The sequence below is a fragment of the Mastigoproctus giganteus genome, chromosome 12, assembly GCF_048544385.1.
Source record: "Mastigoproctus giganteus isolate SK-2022 chromosome 12, ASM4854438v1, whole genome shotgun sequence".
In the NCBI taxonomy this organism is placed as follows: Eukaryota; Metazoa; Arthropoda; class Arachnida; order Uropygi; family Thelyphonidae; genus Mastigoproctus; species Mastigoproctus giganteus.
Genome location: NC_143586.1, coordinates 128,001,639 through 128,024,042, shown reverse-complemented (window position 1 = coordinate 128,024,042; position 22,404 = coordinate 128,001,639). Strand labels below are relative to the sequence as shown.

General features: G+C 38.2%; 1 protein-coding gene across 1 annotated transcript in view; it reads right to left on the bottom strand.

Moving 5' to 3' along the window:
• Positions 1–17,321: 17,321 nt before the first annotated feature.
• Positions 17,322–22,404, bottom strand: part of LOC150077410 (cytochrome P450 3A24-like) — a 330,473-nt gene continuing 325,390 nt past the window's right edge. Inside the window, exon 13 of the mRNA XM_090385893.1 lies at positions 17,322–17,445. Within this exon, the coding sequence (XP_090242019.1) occupies positions 17,338–17,445 (108 nt within the window). The 3' untranslated portion in view covers positions 17,322–17,337. The remainder of the gene's footprint in view (positions 17,446–22,404) is intronic.

Sequence of the window (22,404 nt, the reverse complement as noted above, 5' to 3'; positions counted from 1 at the left end):
GGGCTGCAAGAGTAGCTCATGGTGTATTGTCAATGATATATAGGAATTTTTCTAGCAGGGATAAGGAGGTGATTATTCCCTTGTATAAGGCAATGGTCAGGCCACACCTAGAGTACTGTATACAGGTCTGGAGGCCTCATTTCAAGAAGGATGTAGAGCTGCTGGAACGAGTACAGAGAAGAGCAACAAGATTAGTGAATGGAATAAAGGGGTGCTCTTATGAAGAAAGGCTTAAATTTTGCAAATTACAGTGTCTGGAGGGTAGGCACCAGCGAGGTGATCAGATAGAGGTGTATAAAGCCTTGAATGGTTTGAGAATGCTTAATGCTGATGGGATTCTTCCTCTTGCTCCGAATAATCACCTGAGAGGGCATAAATTCAAATTGAGAAAAGACAGATGTAGGATAGATGTGCGGAAATTTGCCTTTAGCCAGCAGGTGGTTGGTTGGTGGAACAGACTTCCATCCCTTGTCATGGAAGTTGATATCCTAAATAAGTTTAAGGCTCAGCTGGACAAGTATTTTGAACAAACAAGAGGGGTGAAGTAGAAGTGGGTTTTTTTTTTTTTTTTTTGGCTGATGCTGCATAAGCTTGCTTTCTTGCATCAAATGCCTCTACTAATGATTCATCACTAATAATGATGGAAAACATGAGGGGCGGCAGCAGCAGTATGGTGAGAACTCTTCACTCTCTGTCTGAATTACCAAAGCTAGTCAACGAATATGTCAAACAGTAGCTTTAGCTGTTTTGATTTCTTTACACTGATTACCACTGTGGAAAGTAATGTTGCTTTCAATAGTTGAGCAGTGTCTCCTTTGGGCCATAATGCTCAAACATGGAGAGGACAAAATCAAAGTTGACCTACAGAAAGTCTGTAATTTTAAGTACAGGGTCCAAATGGAAACCATGAAATCTCAGACGACTTCAGTTTTGTAGAAATGAATTAAAAATCTGATTATTACAAAAATATTACTAAATGCTACTGCACATATTCATAAAAAAAATCATTCTTAAATTTCTATTCTAAGATCATTTATAAATAAAAAAAAATAAATATACACATTGATGAGCCAAAGCATCATGACCATCGTTGTTTCCATGAGGGTAGGCATCCCACAGCACACAGGAGTGAGATCACTAACCGGCAAAACATATGTAGTGACAGCATAGGTAGTGCCTGTCAATTTATCAGTAAGAATACAGTGAAATGAGGAAAGGACCTGAGAGAGATTGAAATGGATGATCTGTGGCCCTAAGAAGGTTGCTTTGTAGTAGTAGGGTTTTAGCAGCGATTAAAGCCATATTACTCCATGTATACTTTTTGTAAACTGTGTATGCATTCTGTGGTCGATTTTATGTTTACTAAACAAAAAAATCCCCACTTTGCCACAAGTAAAACCATACCACCCTCACCTGACTTAATCAGCTAAGTTGTGAAAAAGGCCCATAAAAATTTCTTGCATCATCAATGGAATTGGAACTCAGATCTCTTCCACAAGGTGTGGGGAGGAACGGCAATTCTACCAACTGTTCTACCCACGAGGACTCCTAAGAAAGCAGGAGTATGGCATCTCAGCAACTATAAGCATTGTCAGCTCTTTGAAGGCTGCTATAGTGAAGATGTGGTGGGGGCTCAGAAAGGGGAGGCTCAAAGGGTTACACAAGTAATTACAGACCTGTTGGTTTAACTTCTGTTCCAGGGAAAATAATGGAGTCAGTGGTTAAAGAAGCACAGCAGGATCATCTACACAAGACTTCAGTTATAGTTCAGACACAGCATGGGTCTGTTAAGGGGAAGTCTTGTCTGACAAATTTGATTGGATACTATGATGTGGTCAAAAAGGAACTGGATGCAAAAAATAATTTTCATATCATATATTTGGATTTCAGAAAAGCTTTTGATATTGTTGAACATGGAGAGAGGGCTACTATACAAATTGGAGCAGTATGGCATTAAGAGAAATTTGCTGCTATGGATAAAGGGATGGTTGAGTGGGAGAAGACTGAGAGTGGTAACAAATGGACACTTCTCTTCATGGACTAATGTTATGAGTGGAGTAACCTCAGGGTTCAGTGTTGAGCCCTTGTTGTTTTCTGTATTTATCAATGATATTGATGAAGTTGTATATCTGGGTAATGTCCAAGTTTTCAGATAATACAAAGTTTGCAGGGTTGTTAATGTCAGTACACTACTGCAACAGGATCTAGAAAAGTTGAGCAGATGGGCTGAGAGGTGGCAACTGAAGTTTAACATTAACATTAGCAAGGGCACATGATGAAAGAAAGCAACTTTATATAGCATCAGCACACACACACACACACACACACACACACACACACACACACACACACACACACACACACACACACACACACACACACACACACACACACACACACACACACACACACACTTCTCGTTTCACCCATCCACTAGCTCCAAATGTTTCCTAGTTCTGCCTTGAATCTGCTTAAGCTATCAACTTCTACAATGACAGATGGAAGTTTCTTCCAGCAATCAACCACCCACTAGCTAGAGACAAACCTCCACACATCTATCCTGCAACTGTCTTTCCTCAATTTGAATTTATGCGCTCTCAGGAGATTATTCTGAGCAAGAGGAAGAATCCCATCAGCAATGAGCACGCTCAAACCAGTCAAGGCTTTTTACACCTCAATCAGATCACCTTGCAGGTGCCTAGTCTCTAAACACTGTAATTTTCAAAACTTGAGCCTTTCTTCTTAAGAGCAACCCTTTGTTCCATTGACTAATCATGTTGCCCTTCTCTGCATTTGTTCCAACAGCACTACATGCTTTTTAAAATGAGGTCTCCAGACCTGTATACAGTACTCAAGGTGTGGCCTGACCACTGCCTTATAGAAGGCAATAATCACCTCCTTATCCCTGCTAGAAAAATTCCTGTATATCATTGACAAGACACCATGAGCTACTCTTGCAGACTATGTGCACTGTCCAGAAAACTTCATATCTGCCTACACAATAACCCTCATGTCCTTTTCACCCTCTACCACTGTCAGTGTAGTACCACACAGTTGATATCTTACTATGAAATCTTACTATCTTACTAAGAAAGGCACCTGGGGTGGATGGAATCGATCCAGTTATACTAAACGAGGCGGCAAGGGAAGTAAGCAAACCCTTAGCAAACGTAAGCAAGCCATAATTATGAGAGCTTCTCTGGACTCAGGGGAGGTACCCATGGACTGGAGATGTATAAATGTGACCCCAATCCACAAAGGAGAATCAAAGGGAGGCACAGAATAATTACAGACCTGTTAGTTTAACTTCTGTTCCAAGGAAATTAATGGAGGCACTGGTTAAAGAAGCATTGCAGGATCATCTAGACAAGACTTCATTTATAGCTCGGACACAGCATGGGTTTGTTAAGGAACTGGATGCAAAGAATAATTTTGATATCATATATTTATCTTAGAATCTTAGAAAAGCCTTTGATAATGTTGCACATGGAAGACTGCTGTAGAAATTGGAGTAGTGTGGCATTAGAGGCAAATTGCTGCTATGGAAAAAAGGGATGGTTGAGTGAGAGAAGACAAAGAGTGGTAATCAATGGACACTGCTCTTCGTGGACTAATGTTGTTAGTGGAGTCCTTCAGGGTTCAGTGTTGGGTCCATTGTTGTTTTCTGTATTTATAAATGATATTGATGATGATATATCAGGCTTAATGTCCAAGTTTGCAGACTATACGAAGGTTGGCAGGGTTGTTAATGACACTAATGGCAGTACACTGCTGTAACAGGATCTAGAAAAGTTGAGCAGATGGGCTGAGAGGTGGCAAACAAAGTTTAACATTGACAAATGTAAAGTACTACATATGGGAAGGAGTAATCCCAGAGTAACATATCAACTCTGTGGCACCACACTGACAGTGGTAGAGCATGAAAAGGTCCTGGGGATAATTGTGCAGGCAGATATGAAGTTTTCTGAGCAGTGTAGACAGTCTGCAAGAGTAGCTCATGGTATCTTATCAATGACATACAGGAATTTTTCTAGCAGGGATAATGAGGTTATTATCGTCTTCTATAAGGCAATGGTCAGTCCACACCTTGAGTACTGTATACAGGTCTGGAGACCTCATTTTAAAAAACATGTAGAGCTGTTGGAACGAGTACTCAGACCATCGTAGTTACCTTCACAGAAGCACCCTTCCTTTACCCCGATGATAAGTAGCTCTTTGAGAAAATTCCACTTCAGCACACTGTGATCACTGCAACCTAGTGGTTCTCTTATCTGCAGATTCTTAATGCATGAAGAATCACTACTGATAATCAGATCAAGAGTATTACTCCCTCTAGTTGTCTCCCAAACATGCTGCTGTAGAAAACAATCATCCAATAAATCCACAAAAGCCTTGCTAGTGTGTGAGTGACCAACCCACAAATTCTCTGGGAAATTAAAATCTCCCATTATAAGACATTCTGATTTACTCTCCCACTTTTCTCTGAACAATTGCTCATTATACTCATCAGATTCATTAGGCCTATAACGCACACCTACTCTCATTTTTCCTTTCCCAGTGCTTACGTCACGCCAAACAGACTCAACATTGCATTGTCTAACATCAATTGGATGCACTTCCTTAGATTTTATGTGGTTCTTAACTAACAGCATAACCCATCCTCCCTTCATGTCCTGTCTGTCCTTACTGTACATATTGTATTCCCCAAATTCCAATTCTGCACTGTTTATGTCTCTGTGACACCACGTCTCTGATATCCCAACAATATCTGCCTTTGATGTCTTGACTAGCACTTTAAGATTATCAAATTTATTAACTATATTCCTAGTATTGGTGTACATGCAAGTAAACCTTCACTTCTTTCTACTCTTAGTTACCCTAACACAGCCCATGTATTTGCTTGCTCCACTATGACTCCCAGCAGTCCTAGAAATCCCCATTGCCTTGCTTTTCAGGCTGCTGGTCATTTCAATAGAAGCAGTGCAAGAATCACTTCTACCTCTGACAGTGGCTACTGTTAATCTATTATTCTGTGAACCCCCCCTCCAAGCTAGCAGTTTTCTGACCCACCTAACTCATCCTCAATAGTCGGAAACGATTCTGTCTTCTCCCACTCGAGCATTCCTTTATCCATTGTAGCAACTTACCCTTAATGCCATACCTCTCCAATTTGTACAGCAGTCTTCCATGTGCAACAGTATCAAAAGCTTTCCTGAAATCCAAGTATATGATATCAAAATTATTTTTAGCATTCATTTCCTTTGTGACATCATAGTATCCAATCAAATTGGTGAGACAAGATCTCCCTTTAACAAACCTGTGCTGTGGCTTAACTATTACTGCAGTTTTGTCTAGATGATCCTGCAATGCTTCTTTAACCAGTGATTCCAATAGTTTCCCCAAAACACAAGTTAAACTAACTGGTCTATAGATATCTGTGTCACCTTTTGAACCCCCTTTGTGAATTGGTGATACCTTTGCACACCTTCAATCCATGTGACCACCTCTGATTCCCTGGAAGCTCTCGTAATTATGGCTGAGGGTTTGCTTACTTCCTTTGCTGCCTCTTTTAATATAACTGAATAGATCCCATCCACCCCAGGTGCTTTTTTATGTTTAATTTCAACAATTTTTCCTCCACTTTGCTCTCAGTTATTAAAAAATCACTTAGCTCCCTGTTAGAGTTTGATAAACTTCTGGCACTCCCCTCATTGAATAACTCGTCGTGCATGAAATACGCCGTAGCCAGGTGGGAAGGAGCAGCAGTGCGTAGCACACGCTTCTTGATTAGACCGGGATTCGAGCCTGTCACCACCAAATACGGAGGATGCAGAAAGGTCAGTCAATGACTACCGCATATTCCCGGAGCAATATGGCCTTAGTTGCTAATGCTCCTAAAAACCAAATAACAAACAAACAAACAAGCAAAATACTCATTCAGTTTATCAGCTAACTGAACATGATCATCAATAGTCAACCCATCTATGTTAAGTGGTCCAATCTGATTCATCCCTTTCCTTCTAGAGTTTACACAAGTAAAGAACTCTTTGCTATTGTACTTTGCATCCTTTGTGAAGGATTTCTCATAATCTGCTTTTGTCTGCTTAACCTCCTTTGTGACATGATTATAGACTAATTTATATCCGCTCTAGGCTTCTGTGTCACCTGATATTTTACATGCATCCCATACATTTTTCTTCTCTGCCACAAGCTTCATTAATTCATCTGACATCCATTTAGACCTGAACCTTAAATAGTATTTTTTAGTTGGAATGAAAAGCCTAGTAGCCTCCAAGATTAATTCCCTGATGGTTTCCCATTTAGAATTCAACATTGGTAACAAAATCAGTTGATCCCACTGTACAGAATTTAAGAACTGTCTGAGACCCTTGTAGTCACCTTTACGAAAGCAAAAGCCTTTCCCTTTAGCCTTGATGGTAGTTACATTTTTAAGTAATTACCATATCAGTACATTGTGATCACTGTCATCTAGTGATTCCTTTATCTGCAAATTCTTAATGCATGAATAATCACTGCTGATAATCAGATCAAGAGTATTACTCCCTCTTGTTGCCTCTTGAACATGCTGCTGTAAAAAACAGTTATCCAATAAATCCAGAAAAGTCTTGCTAGTGTGCGAGTGACCAAATCACAAGTTCCAGTCAATATCTGGAAAGTTAAAATCCCCCATTATATGACATTCTGATTTACTGGCCCACTCTATTTCTCTGAACAATTGCTCATTTACCTAATGCCACACTTTTTCAAGTTGTACACTAGTCTTTCATGTGGAACATGGTCAAAAGATTTACTGAAATTTAAGTAAGTGATGTGAAAAATATTTTGTGCATCCAGTTCCTTTATGTTACTGCAGCATAGTAGTCAATCAAACTGGTCAGATAAGATCTTTCCTTCACAAATCCATGCTGTGTTTTCCCTCTTCTTCTGTGAACATCGAACTCCATTTTTGTCAAAGTCCTGCAACCTGATCCTACAACACTTCTTTAACTACTGACTGCATTATTTTTACTTAAACAGAGGTCAAGCTTCCAGTTCTATAGTTATTCACTTTGATCTATAGTTACCCTTTGATCTTCCATTGTGAATAGGAGAGACATTTGCAAATTAACAATCTATAGCAACCTCCCCAGAAATCAAGATGCTTTTATAATTATGGTATCTTAATTATAAAAGCATCATAGATCCATCAGTCTCAAGTGCCTTATTTATTTCTTGATTCAGCAATTTCTCTTCCACTTTCTTCTTAGATATATAACAAAATCAATTAAATTCCACTTGTAACTTGGTGTCCATGTGTGAATGGAGATGCAAAATATTTATTTAGTTTGTTAGTGACCTGAACAGGATCATCAATAGTTATGCCATTCATATCTAGTGGGACAATGTAGTTCATCTTGAGTACTGTATACAGGTCTGGAGGCCTCATTTCAAGAAGGATGTAGAGCTGCTGGAACGGGTACAGAGAAGGGCAACAAGATTAGTAAATGGAACAAAGGGTTGCTCTTACGAAGAAAGGCTTAAGTTTTGCAAATTACAGAGTTTGGAGACTAGGCACCGGCGAGGTGATCTGATAGAGGTGTATAAGGCTTTGAATGGTTTGAGCATGCTCAATGCCAATGGGATTCTTCATCTTTCTCAGAATAATCACCTCAGAGGGCATAAATTCAAATTGAGGAAGGACGGATGTCGGATAGATGTGCGGAAATTTGCCTTTGGCCAGCGGGTGGTTGGTTGGTGGAACCGACTTCCATCACTTGTTGTTGAAGTTGATAGCCTAAACAAATTTAAAGCTCAACTGGACAGGTATTTCGAACGAACGGAGGGGTGAAATGGGAGTGGTTTTTTTTTTTTTTTTTTTTTTTTTTTTTGGCTGATGCTGAATAAGCTTGCTTTCTTGCATCATATGCCTCTGCTAATGCTAATGCTAATGCTAAATCTGTTAGTGTAAGCAAAGAATTGTTTGCTACTTTTCTTTGTATTTTTAGTGAAGCACTTCTCATAATCTGCCTTAGCTTGCCTAACTCTCTTAGTGATCTGATGCAGACTAGTTTCTACTTGTTATAGAATTCCATAACTGCTGCTAATTTATGCAGGAGACACTGAATTCTACAGCAAGTATATCTCATGCATTTTTTTTTTTTTTCTGTACCACTAGTCTCATCAGTTCATTTGACATCCATTTAGGTCCAAATGCTGAATGGCATTTCTCTGTTGGTATAAAAAGCTTATAGTTTCTGTGGCTACTTTCCCAAATGCTTCCCATTGAGAATTTGCAGTTGGTAACATCATCAGTTGGGTTTCTTGTGATCTCTTCATTTTCTTGTGCTCTTTTGTGCTTCCCACCGCTCAACGTTTTTCATTCTTTGATATGGTTATCCCTATTCTAATTCATCTTATTAAATTTATTTCATTTTCTCGCTTTTTACTTTATTTGTATTTGTTTTTTTAAATTTTAAACTTTTATAATTTTGCACTTAATCTGTCATGCTCTGTAATTTTAGTTGATGAATGTTATATTGCATATTTGCATTTTGGCTTGGCCTCAGCCTGCACTGAAATTTACATTTTGACTTTCCAATTTGCTTGCTTGAGTTCTTTCTTAGTTATCTCGTTAACCGTATTTAAGCCATACTTCCTGGCATATCTGTCTTGATCACTTACACAGAACTATCCATGGTTCTTTTGCATGACAGAAATGTGAGTACTTTGGTAATTTTCAAATGACTGATGCTTCCTTGAAGAAGTGGTTATTGTAATCTCACAAAACTTTCTTTGGTGTTTTACTTCTTAAGTGGGTCTTGCACTTGCCCATTGGTTTGGTGCAGTGGGGGAAGGGGGTTTCCTTGCTTGTTTCAGACAGAATTAGCACCCAACATTATGCAGGAGACCATCACTGTGCTTCCACATCATTCACAATCATTTGGCGAGTATAAGCAGCTTATATCCACCAAAGGAAATAAAATTTAAAAAATGCCAGAATAATTCCTTGTTTCAATAGCTGCATGGTAAGGAATTGTCCTAGAATTTTTTAATTTTATTATTCATTTTTTATTTGGTAGTTTGATTTTTTAATATTTGCTTGTATGCTAGAAGCAGTTGGAACCTCTTCAGCATTACTAGAAAATTTCAACAAGTCCTTTAATGTGATACAACTGCATATAATTTGGTAAATCATTATTTGATAACATTTAATTTACATTTTTAGGAACTTTTTTCCTTTTGATTTGTGTTAGAGATGGTCAGTGGCGGATTAAGGATAGTTGGGGCCCCTAGGCAAATTATATTTGGGGACCCCCAAAAAATTATAATAAAAAAAAAGAATAAAAAATAAATAAAAGTTAGGTGGCAAATAAATGAAATTTTGTACTTTTGAATTTTTTTCTTAAAATTTTCGCTTAAATTAATCAAGATTTTTATGATGTTTACTGAAAACATTAATCTATTTTAGAACACTATAGGAAAATGTCTTGGCTTTGGCAATGAGGCACGTGCCTCATTGCCTTAATAGTTAATCCGCCACTGGAGATGGTTGTCTCTGTGCATGCTATAAATTTTATTGGAAAGTTACAGTTTCCGGAGGATGAATGGAAGAGTGGGATAGTGATCTTACAACTGCCAAAAAATACCATTTCCTTTTTTTAATTTAACTAATATAATGATGAGCAGGCCAATTTATGTAACTGTTATGGGTGTGCCCTTTCACAGAATGCACCAACTGACTTAAAATTTTTAAATTTAAAACTTTAAATATCTTTTAAAATTTAGTAATCTTCTATTACCATTTCTAGTGTTGAATTTGTAGCATTCATTTCCTAAGAACTGAAGCTACAGAGCCTAAAAAATAAAAAATAACAATACTAGTTTAATGTTTGACACAATTTATTAGGTAGCATGACTGTGTATGCTTCACTTTTATGATCACTTATGTAATGCTTGTTTTGCTGGTTGGCCTTGAAACAATTATGAAATGAGCATATGCAGTCTTATGTGAAGTGTGCCAAATAAAACTAAAATATCTACTATAGTGACTTTACATTGGGCTCTATTGAACACAAAGGGCAAGCTGCTAATGACATCATTTTTGAAAACCATACTGGCATCAGTATGGTTTTCTGTATGGTGACCCTATTGTCACCATACAGAATGGTGACATCAGTATGGGGAACATGATTTTAGCATTAGCATTAGCATTAGCAGAGGCATTTGATGCAAGAAAGCAAGCTTAGGCAGCATCAGCCAAAAAAATAAAAAATAAAAAAAAAATAAAAATAAATAAATAAATAAAAATAAAAAAATAAATAAATAAAAAAAAAAGAAACCACTTCCACTTCACCCCTCTGTTCGTTCAAAATACCTGTCCAGCTGAGCCTTAAACTTATTTAGGCTATCAACTTCCACGACAAGGGTTGGAAGTCTGTTCCACCAATCAACCACCCGCTGGCTAAAGGCAAATTTCCGCACGTCTATCCTACATCTGTCTTTCCTCAATTTGAATTTATGCCCTCTCAGGTGATTATTCTGAACGAGAGGAAGAATCCCATCAGCATTGAGCATGCTCAAACCATTCAAGGCTTTATACACCTCTATCAGATTACCTCGCTGGTGCCTAGTCTCCAGACACTGTAATTTGCAAAACTTAAGCCTTTCTTCATAAGAGCACCCCTTTGTTCCATTCACTAATCTTGTTGCCCTTCTCTGTATTCGTTCCAGCAGCTCTACATCCTTCTTGAAATGAGGCCTCCAGACGTGTATACAGTACTCTAGGTGTGGCCTGACCATTGCCTTATACAAGGGAATAATCACCTCCTTATCCCTGCTAGAAAAATTCCTATATATCATTGACAATACACCATGAGCTACTCTTGCAGCCCGTCTGCACTGCTCAGAGAACTTCATATCTGCCTGCACAACCACCTCCAGGTCCCTTTCATTCTCTACTGTCAGTGTAGTACCACAGAGTTGATACGTTGCTCTGGGGTTGCTGTTTCCCATGTGTAGTACTTTACATTTGTCAATGTTAAACTTCATTTGCCACCACTCAGCCCATCTGCTGAACCTTCCCAGATCCTGTTGCAGCAGCATAGTGTCAGTAGTGTCCTTGACAACCCTGCCTACCTTTATATCGTCTGCAAACTTTGACATTAAGCTTGATATACCATCATCAATATCATTTATGAATACAGAAAACAATAATGGACCCAACACTGAGCCCTGAGGGACTCCACTAATAACATTAGTCCACGACAAGCAGTGTCCATTGATTACCACTCTCTGTCTTCTCCCCCCTCAGCCACCCCTTTATCCACAGCTGCAATTTGCCTCCAATGCCACACTGCTCCAATTTGTGCAGCAGTCTTCCATGTGCAACAGTATCAAAAGCCTTTCTAAGATCCAAGTATATAATACAAAGTTATTCCCTGCATCCAGTTCCTTTGTGACTGCATCATAGTATCCAATCAAATTGGTCAGGCAAGACTTCCCCTTAACAAAACCATGCTGTGTCCGAGCTATAACTGAAGTCTTGTCTAAATGATCCTGCAGTGCTTCTTTAACTAGTGCCTCCATTAATTTTCCTGGAACAGAAGTTAAGCTCACAGGTCTATAATTACTTGTGTCAGCCTTTGATCCTCCTTTGTGAATTGGGGTCACATTTGCACATCTCCAGTCTGTGGGTACCTCCCCTGAGTCCAAGGAAGCTCTCATAATTATGGCTAAGGGTTTGCTTACTTCCTCTGCTGCCTCCTTTAATATAACTGGATAGATCCAATCCATCCCGGGTGCCTTTCTTGTGTTTATCTTCAACACTTTCTCCTCCACTTTACTCTCAGTTATTACAAGATTCTCTAGCTTACTGCTAGAGTTGAATACACCTCTGGCTTTTCCCTCGCTAAATAATTCCTTATGTGTGAATGTCGATGCAAAATATTCATTTAGTTTGTTAGCTACCTGAGCAGGATCATCAACTGTTGACCCATCGATATCAAGTGGTCCAATCTGATTCATCCTCTTCCTTCTAGAGTTTACATAAGTAAAGAACTCTTTACTGTTTTTCTTTGCATCCCTTGCCAAAGATTTCTCGTAATCTGCCATCGCCTGCCTAACCTCCTTTCTAACTTGGTTACAGATCAAACTGTATCTATCATAGGCTTCTGTGTCATGTGTTAATTTGTATGTATCCCATGCATGTTTCTTCTCTGCCATATGCCTCATCAGTTCATCTGACATCCGTGTAGGCCGAAACCTTGAACAATATTTCTTGGTTGGTATGTAAAGCCTAGTAGCTTCCAAGATAAGTTCTTTGAATGCTTCCCATTTTGCATTTGCTGTTGGTAACATCATCAGTTGGTCCCACTGTATAGAATTTAAATACTGTCTCAGTCCATCGTAGTAGCCTTTACGAAAGCAATAACCGTTCCCTTTACCCCTAATGGTAGTTACCTCTTTGAGTAAATCCCACTTCAGCACACTGTGATCACTGCCACCTAGTGGTTCATTTATCTGCAGATTCTTAATGCATGAAGAATCACTGCTGATAATCAAATCAAGAGTATTCCTCCCTCTAGTTGCCTCCCGAACATGCTGATGTAGAAAACAATCATCCAATAAATCCACAAAAGCCTTGCTAGTGTGTGAGTGACCAGCCCCCAAATTCCAGTCAATATCTGGGAAATTAAAATCTCCCATTATAAGACTCTCTGATTTACTGGCCCTCTCTATTCCCTGTATAGTTTCTTATTATACTCAGCAGAGTTATTAGGCCTATAGCACACTCCTACTCTCAATTTTGATCTCCCAATGCTTATGTCACACCAAACTGACTCGACAATGCACTGTCCAGCGATGTCCACTGGCTTCACTTCCTCGGATTTTATGTATTTCTTAACTAATAGCATAACTCCTCCTCCCTTCCTATCCAGTCTATCCTTTCTGCAGACGTTGTACTCCCCAAATTCCAGTTCTGCATTCCTTATATCTGTGTGACACCACGTCTCTGATATCCCAACAATATCTGCCTTTGATGTTTTGAGCAATACCTCAAATTCATCAAATTTATTTACTAAACTCCTAGCATTGGTGTACACGCAAGTATACATGCACCTATTTCTATTCTTAGCTACCGTAACACAACCCATGTGTTTGCTTGTACCGCAATGACTCCCAGCAGTCTCTGAAATATCCTGCATCTTGTTTTTCAGGCTTCTGCTCATTCCAATAGAAGCAGTGCAAGAATCTCTTTCACCTCTGCCGGTGGCTACTGTTAATCTATTCGTTTATGTCTCCCCCCAAGCTAGCAGTTTTCCGACCCACCTAACACTGCCTCGATAGCATCAGCAAATATTCTTGCATCTTCGATCTTCTCCGGCTTAAAATCTCTCTACCTCACTGTGTCAAATTGATCTGTTGTCTCTACTGTTCTCCCAACTCCATTAATCACTTGGACATCTTTGACTTCCTCTCTTTGCAACTTGAATTTCTCCAGTCCAACTTTCCTAACAATGAGGTAATTTTCCTTGGTGATTTTAATGTTCACAACTCCAGCTGGCTTCCATTTTCTAGTCACACCAACCCAGCTGGTTGAGATGCTGAGGCTTTTGCAATTACTAATGACCTTGCACAGATTGTTCATTTACCCACAAGAATACCGGACAATCCTAACCATACAGCCAACACACTTGACCTTTTTCTCACAAACAGTCCTTCTAAGTACACAGTTGAAGTGAGAAGTCCTTTAGGCACCTCAGATCACAACTTGGTGATTGTCTCTTCTCCAATGGAGCCTTTATCTCATGGCTGTTCCCAACCTTGTATTGTTTGGCATTACAAGAATGCAAAATGGGAAGACCTGCGAGATTTCTTTTCCTTGGTCGGATTACTGTTTCAAAACTTCTGATGTCAACGTTTGCTCAGATCGTGTCAGTGAAATTATTCTTGCAGGAATGGAATCCTTTATCCCACAACACTTTAAAATCTCGTCCTTTATCTAAACCTTGGTTTTCCAATAAATGTGCTAAGGCTGTTCAAGAGAAGAATGTTGCATATCGTAATTGGCTTGTTTCTAATTCTTCAGTTTCATTTTCTGAATACACCAAAGCTCACAACAATTGTAGAGCAGTTATTAATCAGCCCCTGAACTAGAGTTTGAACAGGCTAAGAGTAGAAAACTTGCTTCTTGCCCTAATGGTAGCCGAGCATTCTGGTCTCTTGCCAAAGCTATTGGCCGCAACTTTTGCCCATCTCTGCTCCCACCTCTGTCCAAACCAGATGGTTCTGTTGTCACTTCAGCCAAGGATAAAGCTGACCTGCTAGCATCCCATTTTTCTTCCAACTCATGTATTAATGATCTTGGTAACACACCTCCCACCATTCACAACACACTCCATTCAATGCCTCCTGTGGTCTTCCGTGAAAAGGATGTCAGAAGGATTTTGATGAATCTTGATGCTAAGAAAGCTCCAGGTCCCGATGGTATTTCTCCACTTGTTCCCAAAACCTGTGCTCCTGAACTTACTCCCATTCTTTGCCACCTTTTTTCACTTTCTTATTTGAAAGGTGTTTCTCCACTTGTTCTCAAAACCTGTGCTCCTGAACTTACTCCTGTTCTTTGCCGCCTTTTTTCACTTTCTTATTTGAAAGGTGTTTTTTCCTTCTGCTTGGAAATTTGCTCATATCCAGCCAGTTCCTAAAAACGGTGACAAATCCCTCCCATCCAATTATCGTCCCATTGCAATTACTTCTACTCTTTCTAAAGTAATGGAAAAATCAATTAACTACCTAGAAACCTTCCATCTGATCTACGATCGCCAGTATGGATTCTGTCAATGTCGATCCACTGGTGATATTATAGCTTATGTTACCCATTTATGGACTAATTCAATGGAAAAGTTCGGTGAAACACAAGAGCAGTTGCTCTTGACATCTCAAAGGCTTTCCAGTTTTCTCTATGATCACTCACTGAGGGTGATGGTAGATGGCTCCTTGTCTTCTAATTTCTCCATTAATGCCGGTGTCCTCCAAGGTTAAGTTCTTTCCCCCTTGTATATTAATAACCTTCTTCCATTGACTGGAAATCCTATCCATAGTTTTGCTGATGATAGCACATTGCATTCCACTTCCCATTTTGAGAAACCTTGCCCTGATCAATCAGCTTCAACTTCTCGAAAATCTGCTCCTTAAATGCCGATCTTCAGGTAATTCTCCAGTGGGGCAAAGACAACTTAGTTGATTTCAATTCTTCTAAAACTCAGTCTTGTCTTATATCTCGCAAAAAGGATTCTTCTGCTCCTATATTTATCTTCGGTGACACTCTGATTTCTAAGCAAAATGATATATCTCTTTTGGGAATTACCCTGACTTCTAATCTCTCTTGGTACAAGCACTTTACAAATATTGCTTCCTCTGCATCTAAAAAACTTGGTTTTCTCTTTTGCTCTCGGCGTTATTTTTCTTCCAAACAGCTGTTCACTTTTTACAAATCGCAAATCCACCCTATCATGGAATATTGTTCCCACAGTTGGGGTGGTGCCCCCAAAACCTCCCTCAGGCTTCTTGATTCTGTTCAGAAGAGGCAGTTAGATTAATTAATGATTCATCTCTAACAGAGTCTCTCCACTCACTGTCTCACAGATGTACTGTTTCTGCTGCATGCCTCTTCTAGGCATTTCCATGGACATTGTTCTTCTGAATTGGCTTCTATAATTCCCTCTCTCTCTTTCAAAACAGTCCGAACACGTGCCAACTTCCATTTACTGTCCAACTTCAAACTCACAGAACCAACTTTTCATCTTCCTCGTTTATTCATTCAACTGCTGTTTTCTGGAACAACCTTCCTTCATACAAATTTCCTGAAAATTAGAGTCTACCGAAGTTCAAGTCCAATGTGAACAAATATCGTCTTTCATCTTTTCAACCTCCAACCCAAGCATGGTACTAAGTACTATAGGTTTTAATACCTCTCATGTTTGGGGTTTACATTAAAAAAAAAAAAAAAAAAAAAAAAAAAAAAGCAACTTCCAATGACATATTTAAGGAATTTTTGATGGAATACTTCTTGAATGTGTATTTCATCACATCAAAGAAAACTATTAACATTTGTATACCTTTAAAAGCATATGGGAAATTCATTCATATATGTACCATATGCAGTAATAATGTTTACACCCCATATTATTGTAATATTTGATGGTAAAGTTAGAACATGGGAAAAACAGATATATATAGTATACTGTTTTATGCTATTGTTATATATTAATATTTTATGTTATTGTATTACATTTTTATCATATTTTTGCGATAATTTTTTCAAAGAAAGGTTACTATAAACTTTCTGCCCTATGTTTATGATGCTTTATAGTAACACTTCTTAGAAAAGTATTACAAAAATATGATAAAAATTAATATTTTATGTAGTACAATAACATAAATTAGTACTATATATCTGTTTTTACCAATTCATAACTTTACAATAAAACAAATATCTATATGTTGCGATCAACAATTAAGTATTCAATAACAAAACAGTTCTATTAATTTCAAAATATTATATACTTCAATTGATTAATAAAACTGATATTATAATAAATAATAAAGGGCAATTATATTCCAATTAATTATTGAAACTTCTTTTTATTGTTTAAATGTTTAACTTATCAATAGATTCATGTGATCATTTTAACTCCCATTTTCCAGTCCCTTTGTGTTATAACACTACATATATTCTTCACCCAGCTATAAGTTCCAGTACCTTTCAAGTAGAGTTTTTATCTTAGTTCCTATATTTAAAAATTGGGTAATCTTTTGTCATCAGGTACAGGGCAGGGCATATTTAATTGTCATGATGTTTGACACACTTTATTTGATTATAATCAAAATTAATAGCATCCAGAGTACACAATTAAGAATGGTTCACACATAAGAGTAAGAAAGCATAAATGTGCTGTAAGCAGAATACACATAATGTATTCCACTCACACAGTGGAATGGACATGATGTCATGAAATCAAGCATCAATCACTGTAACATGAAAATAAGTTCCACCCTGTACTTGACAGCAAAAGATTGTCATACCTTGATTTCTTTTTGAGATTTTGTTTAAAAAGAGTACAAATGATCCCCATGAGTGTATGAATTTTTGCAGGTCTGACACCAAAGAGATTTATGTGTTTTAAAAGACTGAAGAATTTACAGGTCTTAAAAAAAAAAGAAAGAGTTAGGTATGCAGACATTTATTATTTGAAGTGACCAGTTTCTCAAAATTTTATAGAATATTTGTAAACATTCAGAAAACTGTAAAAAATCATAAAGAACAGTGGAGTTTAATCAGTCAGACTTTTCAAAGAGACCTTTACTTTCTCTGAGGACAGCTTTCACAAGTACACCATAAGTTGGGGACAAAGTTACTAGCCTGTTGGTTGTTGATACAGGATCCTGTAAGAATTATATTTGTAAAATTATTCGCTGGAATATTTTCAATGTATTGCACATCTTTCTCTGAACAAGAAAGTTTTATTTCTATAACATTCCTATTCATATGTTCCAACAATGTTATGAATAATGAAATGTTCAAAATTGGATCAGCTGAGTATTTCAGTATATTTTTATTATGCACTGAGTATACTTTCTGTATACTCAGTTTTATACTTATTTTATCTGTGGCCCACTTCAGAAAATTTGGAATCTTTTGACTTTAAAAACAGGAAAAATACCTCCTAGCCCTGAAATTACAGTTCACTGACAACATTTTATGTGCTTTTGATACTGTTGTACATAAAAAGACTGCTGTACAAATTACAGTAGTGTGGCATTAAGGGAAGTTACTGCTCTGGATTAGCTGTTGTTGTTGTTATTTGGTTTTTAGGAGCATTAGCAACTAAGGCCATATTGCTCCGGGATATGCGGTGGTCATTCCCTGACCTTTCCGCATCCTCCATATTTGGTGGTGACGGGCTCGAACCCCGGTCTAATCAAGAAGCGTGTGCTACGCACTGCTGCTCCTTCCCACCTGGCTACGGAGGTGCCCTCTGGATTAGCAGATGGTTGAGTGAGAGAAGACAGAGAGTGGTTACTAATGGATGCTGCTCTTCTTGGACTAATGGGGGACTCCACTAATGTTATTAGTGGAGTTCCCCAAGGTTCAGTGTTTGGCCCATTGTTGTTTTCTATATTTATTAATGATACTGCTGAAGGTATATCAAGCTTAATGTCTAAATTTGCAGATAATATAGTAAGTCCCCGACATATATCTTTTTATATTTTAACCTTTTCCTGGGGCACTATAACCTTGCTGTTTTTGCGCCATAAAAATCAAAATCAAATCAAATCAAACCCGACATATGTAAGACACATGTTCCAAGACTTCTTGCATAAGTAGAGTTTTACGTAACTCGGGAATGACTAATAAAATATTGCTACTATATCCCTGATGTGCCAAATTTACAAAAACCATAATATTCTCAGAAGAATGAAGAAAAATAGTTATATATGTATATATATATATATATATATATATATATATATATATTTTTTTTTTTTTTTTATATATTAGTTATATATTTTTAATTAATTCAATTAAAACTTTATCCAGGGACAGTGGTGAAGTAGCCAGCATGGCACATAAGAAAATAAACCATAAAAGGAAGAAAGAATGCATGTTATTGTACTGTAAAAACTGATATGTATTTCATTGTCTTATGATATGTATTTCATTATTATAGTTGACCTCATTGGTGCCAATCCCTTCGCTGCTTCTCATATTCTGTCTTTGTCCTTTATTATTGTGTTCACTGTTGACACTGACAAATCTAAATTCTGCAAAATACTTGTTATTGTTTGACCATTTTCATACATCCTTATTGTTTTACTGATCTAACTTGATTGCTTTCCTTTTCTTGGTAGATTTACTAGTACTGATGTACTAGTACACTTATTCACTTTGTGGGTGCCATGATAACAATCAAAATGAAATTTTCTGTAAAGAACTTCCCAGGGGGCAGAAACACTATTATCACCTCAAGCAAGCTCACATTTTACTAAAGCACATGGCTAAGGTAAAGAAAGCCCACACGAGAAGCATGCAAAAGTTCGATGACATTTACCGGTAAAAGTACTTTGCCGTAACGCCATTTGTATCGTTGCTCGCTCGATAAACAGATGGTGGGTGTTACCGGTCTGGATTAGAAGTTTAAAACCATGGGAGCTTGAAACCCATCCAAAGTGGAGGGGGGGGGGGGGTAACCTGACCTTTTTTCTTTAGAATCACTAATTATATTAACTAACTGAATCACGAACAGAGTCATATTGGAAGTTCTGGCATAGTAAAAAATGTTTGTAACGTAGCTTCACTGGTAAACTGTTTCGAAGTTTGCCATACTTCTCATGTGGACTTCCTTTACTTTTGCCTTTTTTTTTCTTAATAAACAATTTATCCACTAGTCCACCAGTGATTCTAAAGAAAAAAGGTCAGGTTACCCCCTCCACTTCGGGAGGGTTTCAGTCTCCCGTGGGATTCAATTTCTACTCCTGACTGATAACACCCACTGTATGTTTACTGAGCGAACAACAATACAAATGCAGTTATACCGGTAAATTTATCAAACTTTTGCGTGCTTCTCATGTGGACTTTCTTTACCTTCGCCAAGCACATTTAAATAAAAAAAATTTGCACTTTCCAGTTAATTGGGCTTTTCTGTTAGTGCAATTTTACTAAATGGGTAGTTCTCGATGATACATATTTAATACATAAATATGTTGTTGTTGTTATTAGGAGCATTAGCAACTAAGACCATATTGCTCCGGGATATGCGGTGGTCATTCCCTGACCTTTCCGCATCCTCCGTATTTGGTGGTGACGGGCTCGAACCCGGTCTAATCAAGAAGCGTGTGCTACGCACTGCTGCTCCTTCCCACCTGGCTACGGAGGTGCCTAAATGGGTAGTAAACACAATCTTATTGCATTTGTGATAATACCAATAGCTGGAATTCTGTGAGTTTTTACATTATTATGGTGAAATGTGTGTCCCCTTCACTGAAATCTTCAGTCATATAAAAAACAAATTTTTAGAATCTTCTCTTCATTCCTATTTTTTAAGCTTCATACAGCTTCGTAAACTTATTCCTCCGTATCTCACTTGTGCAATTTGTGCATGCTGAGTTCATCGTTATTGATTCCTTAATTTTTTTTACTGTTTTAAATTTTACAATCCTTAAAAAAAAAAAAATTGAGTGAAAAAAAACAAAATTTTTGGTTATGACACCAAACAGCCAATATCACAAATCCAGGTTTGAATACCACTGTGAAGGGAAGGGAAAAATTGCAAAAGTCACTTTATCAGACCTACCTTCCCAAAGGTTGAAACTACAGCTAAGTCAGAGTGGTGCCATCTGGTGTTGCTCTGAAACCAACCACCACCAGATGCAAAAGCCAAAGATAAAACAGGCTCACCTCCAAAAGCTGGATGAAGTTGGGAAGTAGAAATATTGAACCTACTGCATTAAGTGTGGCACAGGATAAAATCAATCACATTCAATCCTTAGGCAGATGGGTTAGATTAAAAAGTCTGAGACAGTTGCTTATGGACAAAAGTGCAGCAAATGGTGATCTCTCCTATATGGCTACCAAAATTGAAGGGCAAGACTACCCAGCCCAACCATCTGGAAGTGCTTCTTGTGCCACTGCACTAGTAACCACCCAGGAAGGAAGAAGAAGCCAACGTATGAAGTAGAGCATCAAAATGAATATGTTCATCATGTGAGCATACTATAAAGTAACAAGGCTAGAGGCAGATGACAATATACAGGACAAAACTACATACCAAGTGGCTGGAACAGTTTCCAACTGTTCAGGTCACTGAACAGCGAAACACAGACTAGAGATGGGCCATTGTCAATATTTCAGGAACCATCAAGAACCTGATGGTTCCTGAAATATTGGAAAAAATTAAGCAGGTTGTGAGCAACCACAACTACAAACAACAATGAACATGGACACAATGGAACAAGAACTGCAGAAGGAACAGCAAGTACAAGAACTACAACCAGGAGCAGCCAAAGTGGAAACAGAAAAGATCGCAATATCCAGAAAAGAAGAAGAGTGGAAGAAAGCCCTAGCATAATTCATGGGAATGGGCCCCACAGAGACGCAACAGAATCCTGTGACAAGTTACAGAGCACTTCGATATGCAAATAATACTGGATTATCACAACAATGAAGTAACATTAGATATCATCCACACAGCCATTTATTGTGCCACTGTAGCAGCAACCAGAATGAATGGAAAAGAAACCAGAGACCAGCAAAACACAAAATGCATAGGAAAGGAAGCAGGTTTCTCTTCCTTTCCTTTGCACCCGGGTACAATCCCAAAATCTCTGACTCAAGGAATCACCTACCTGAAAGCTAAAGACAAAGGCACCACAAACCTGGAGAAATACAGACCAATCACCTGTCTCCAAACAATGTACAAGATCCTGACCGAGTAGTAGAAGGGATGTAAGGAATGCAAAGGATGCAAAGAGCAATTGACCATTTATGGTTGCAATTATGGAGCAAGGTTACAAGAAGCACCACAACATGTATATGGCATACATCAATCATCCCAAGGCCTTTGACTCCATGCTCCATAGCTGGCTGAGAGAAACACTAAAATACTTCATAGAAGCAACCATGGCAAAATGGAGGACCACCATCAAAGTCAAGAACATCATGACCAGACCAATTCCTATCAGAAGACTAATCTTTCAGGGAGATTCCCTGAGCCCACTATGGTTCAGTCTACACTCAACCCACTGCTCACTATGCTCAAATAATATCAAGTATGAATATACTGTAAAAACCTGTATATCCCTCCCACCTGATGTACGTTGATGACATCAAACTCTATGCCACAACCAAGAAAAAACCCAACAGCTACTCCGGATCACTGAAGAGTTCAGCACTGACATCAGGGTATAATTTGGCCTAGACAAATGCAATATCCATGGATGCATCAAGGACATCCAGTCAGTTGAAACTACCAGCTGAAGACCAGTGCAGAAATTGAAGCCATCCCAGAGGAAGATAGCTACAAATATCTGAGGATGATGCAGGCTCACCAGTTAGAACACAAGGAGGTCAAAACCAACCTGACTAAGAAATACCATCAGAGACTGAGAAGCCTGCTAAATCAAAATGAATGGCAAGACCATGGTCATAACCTCAAACACTTATGAAATACTAGTAATAATAAACTCCTCTGGAATTACAGCTTGGACTAACGCCAAGCTGGAGGAGATTATGAGATAAACATATAATGACAAAGAAGAACCACCAAGACCACCCAGTCGGTCATTAGTAGTCATACTCACACTCACATTAATAGTCACACTCACCATAACACAGAAAGAAAGAAA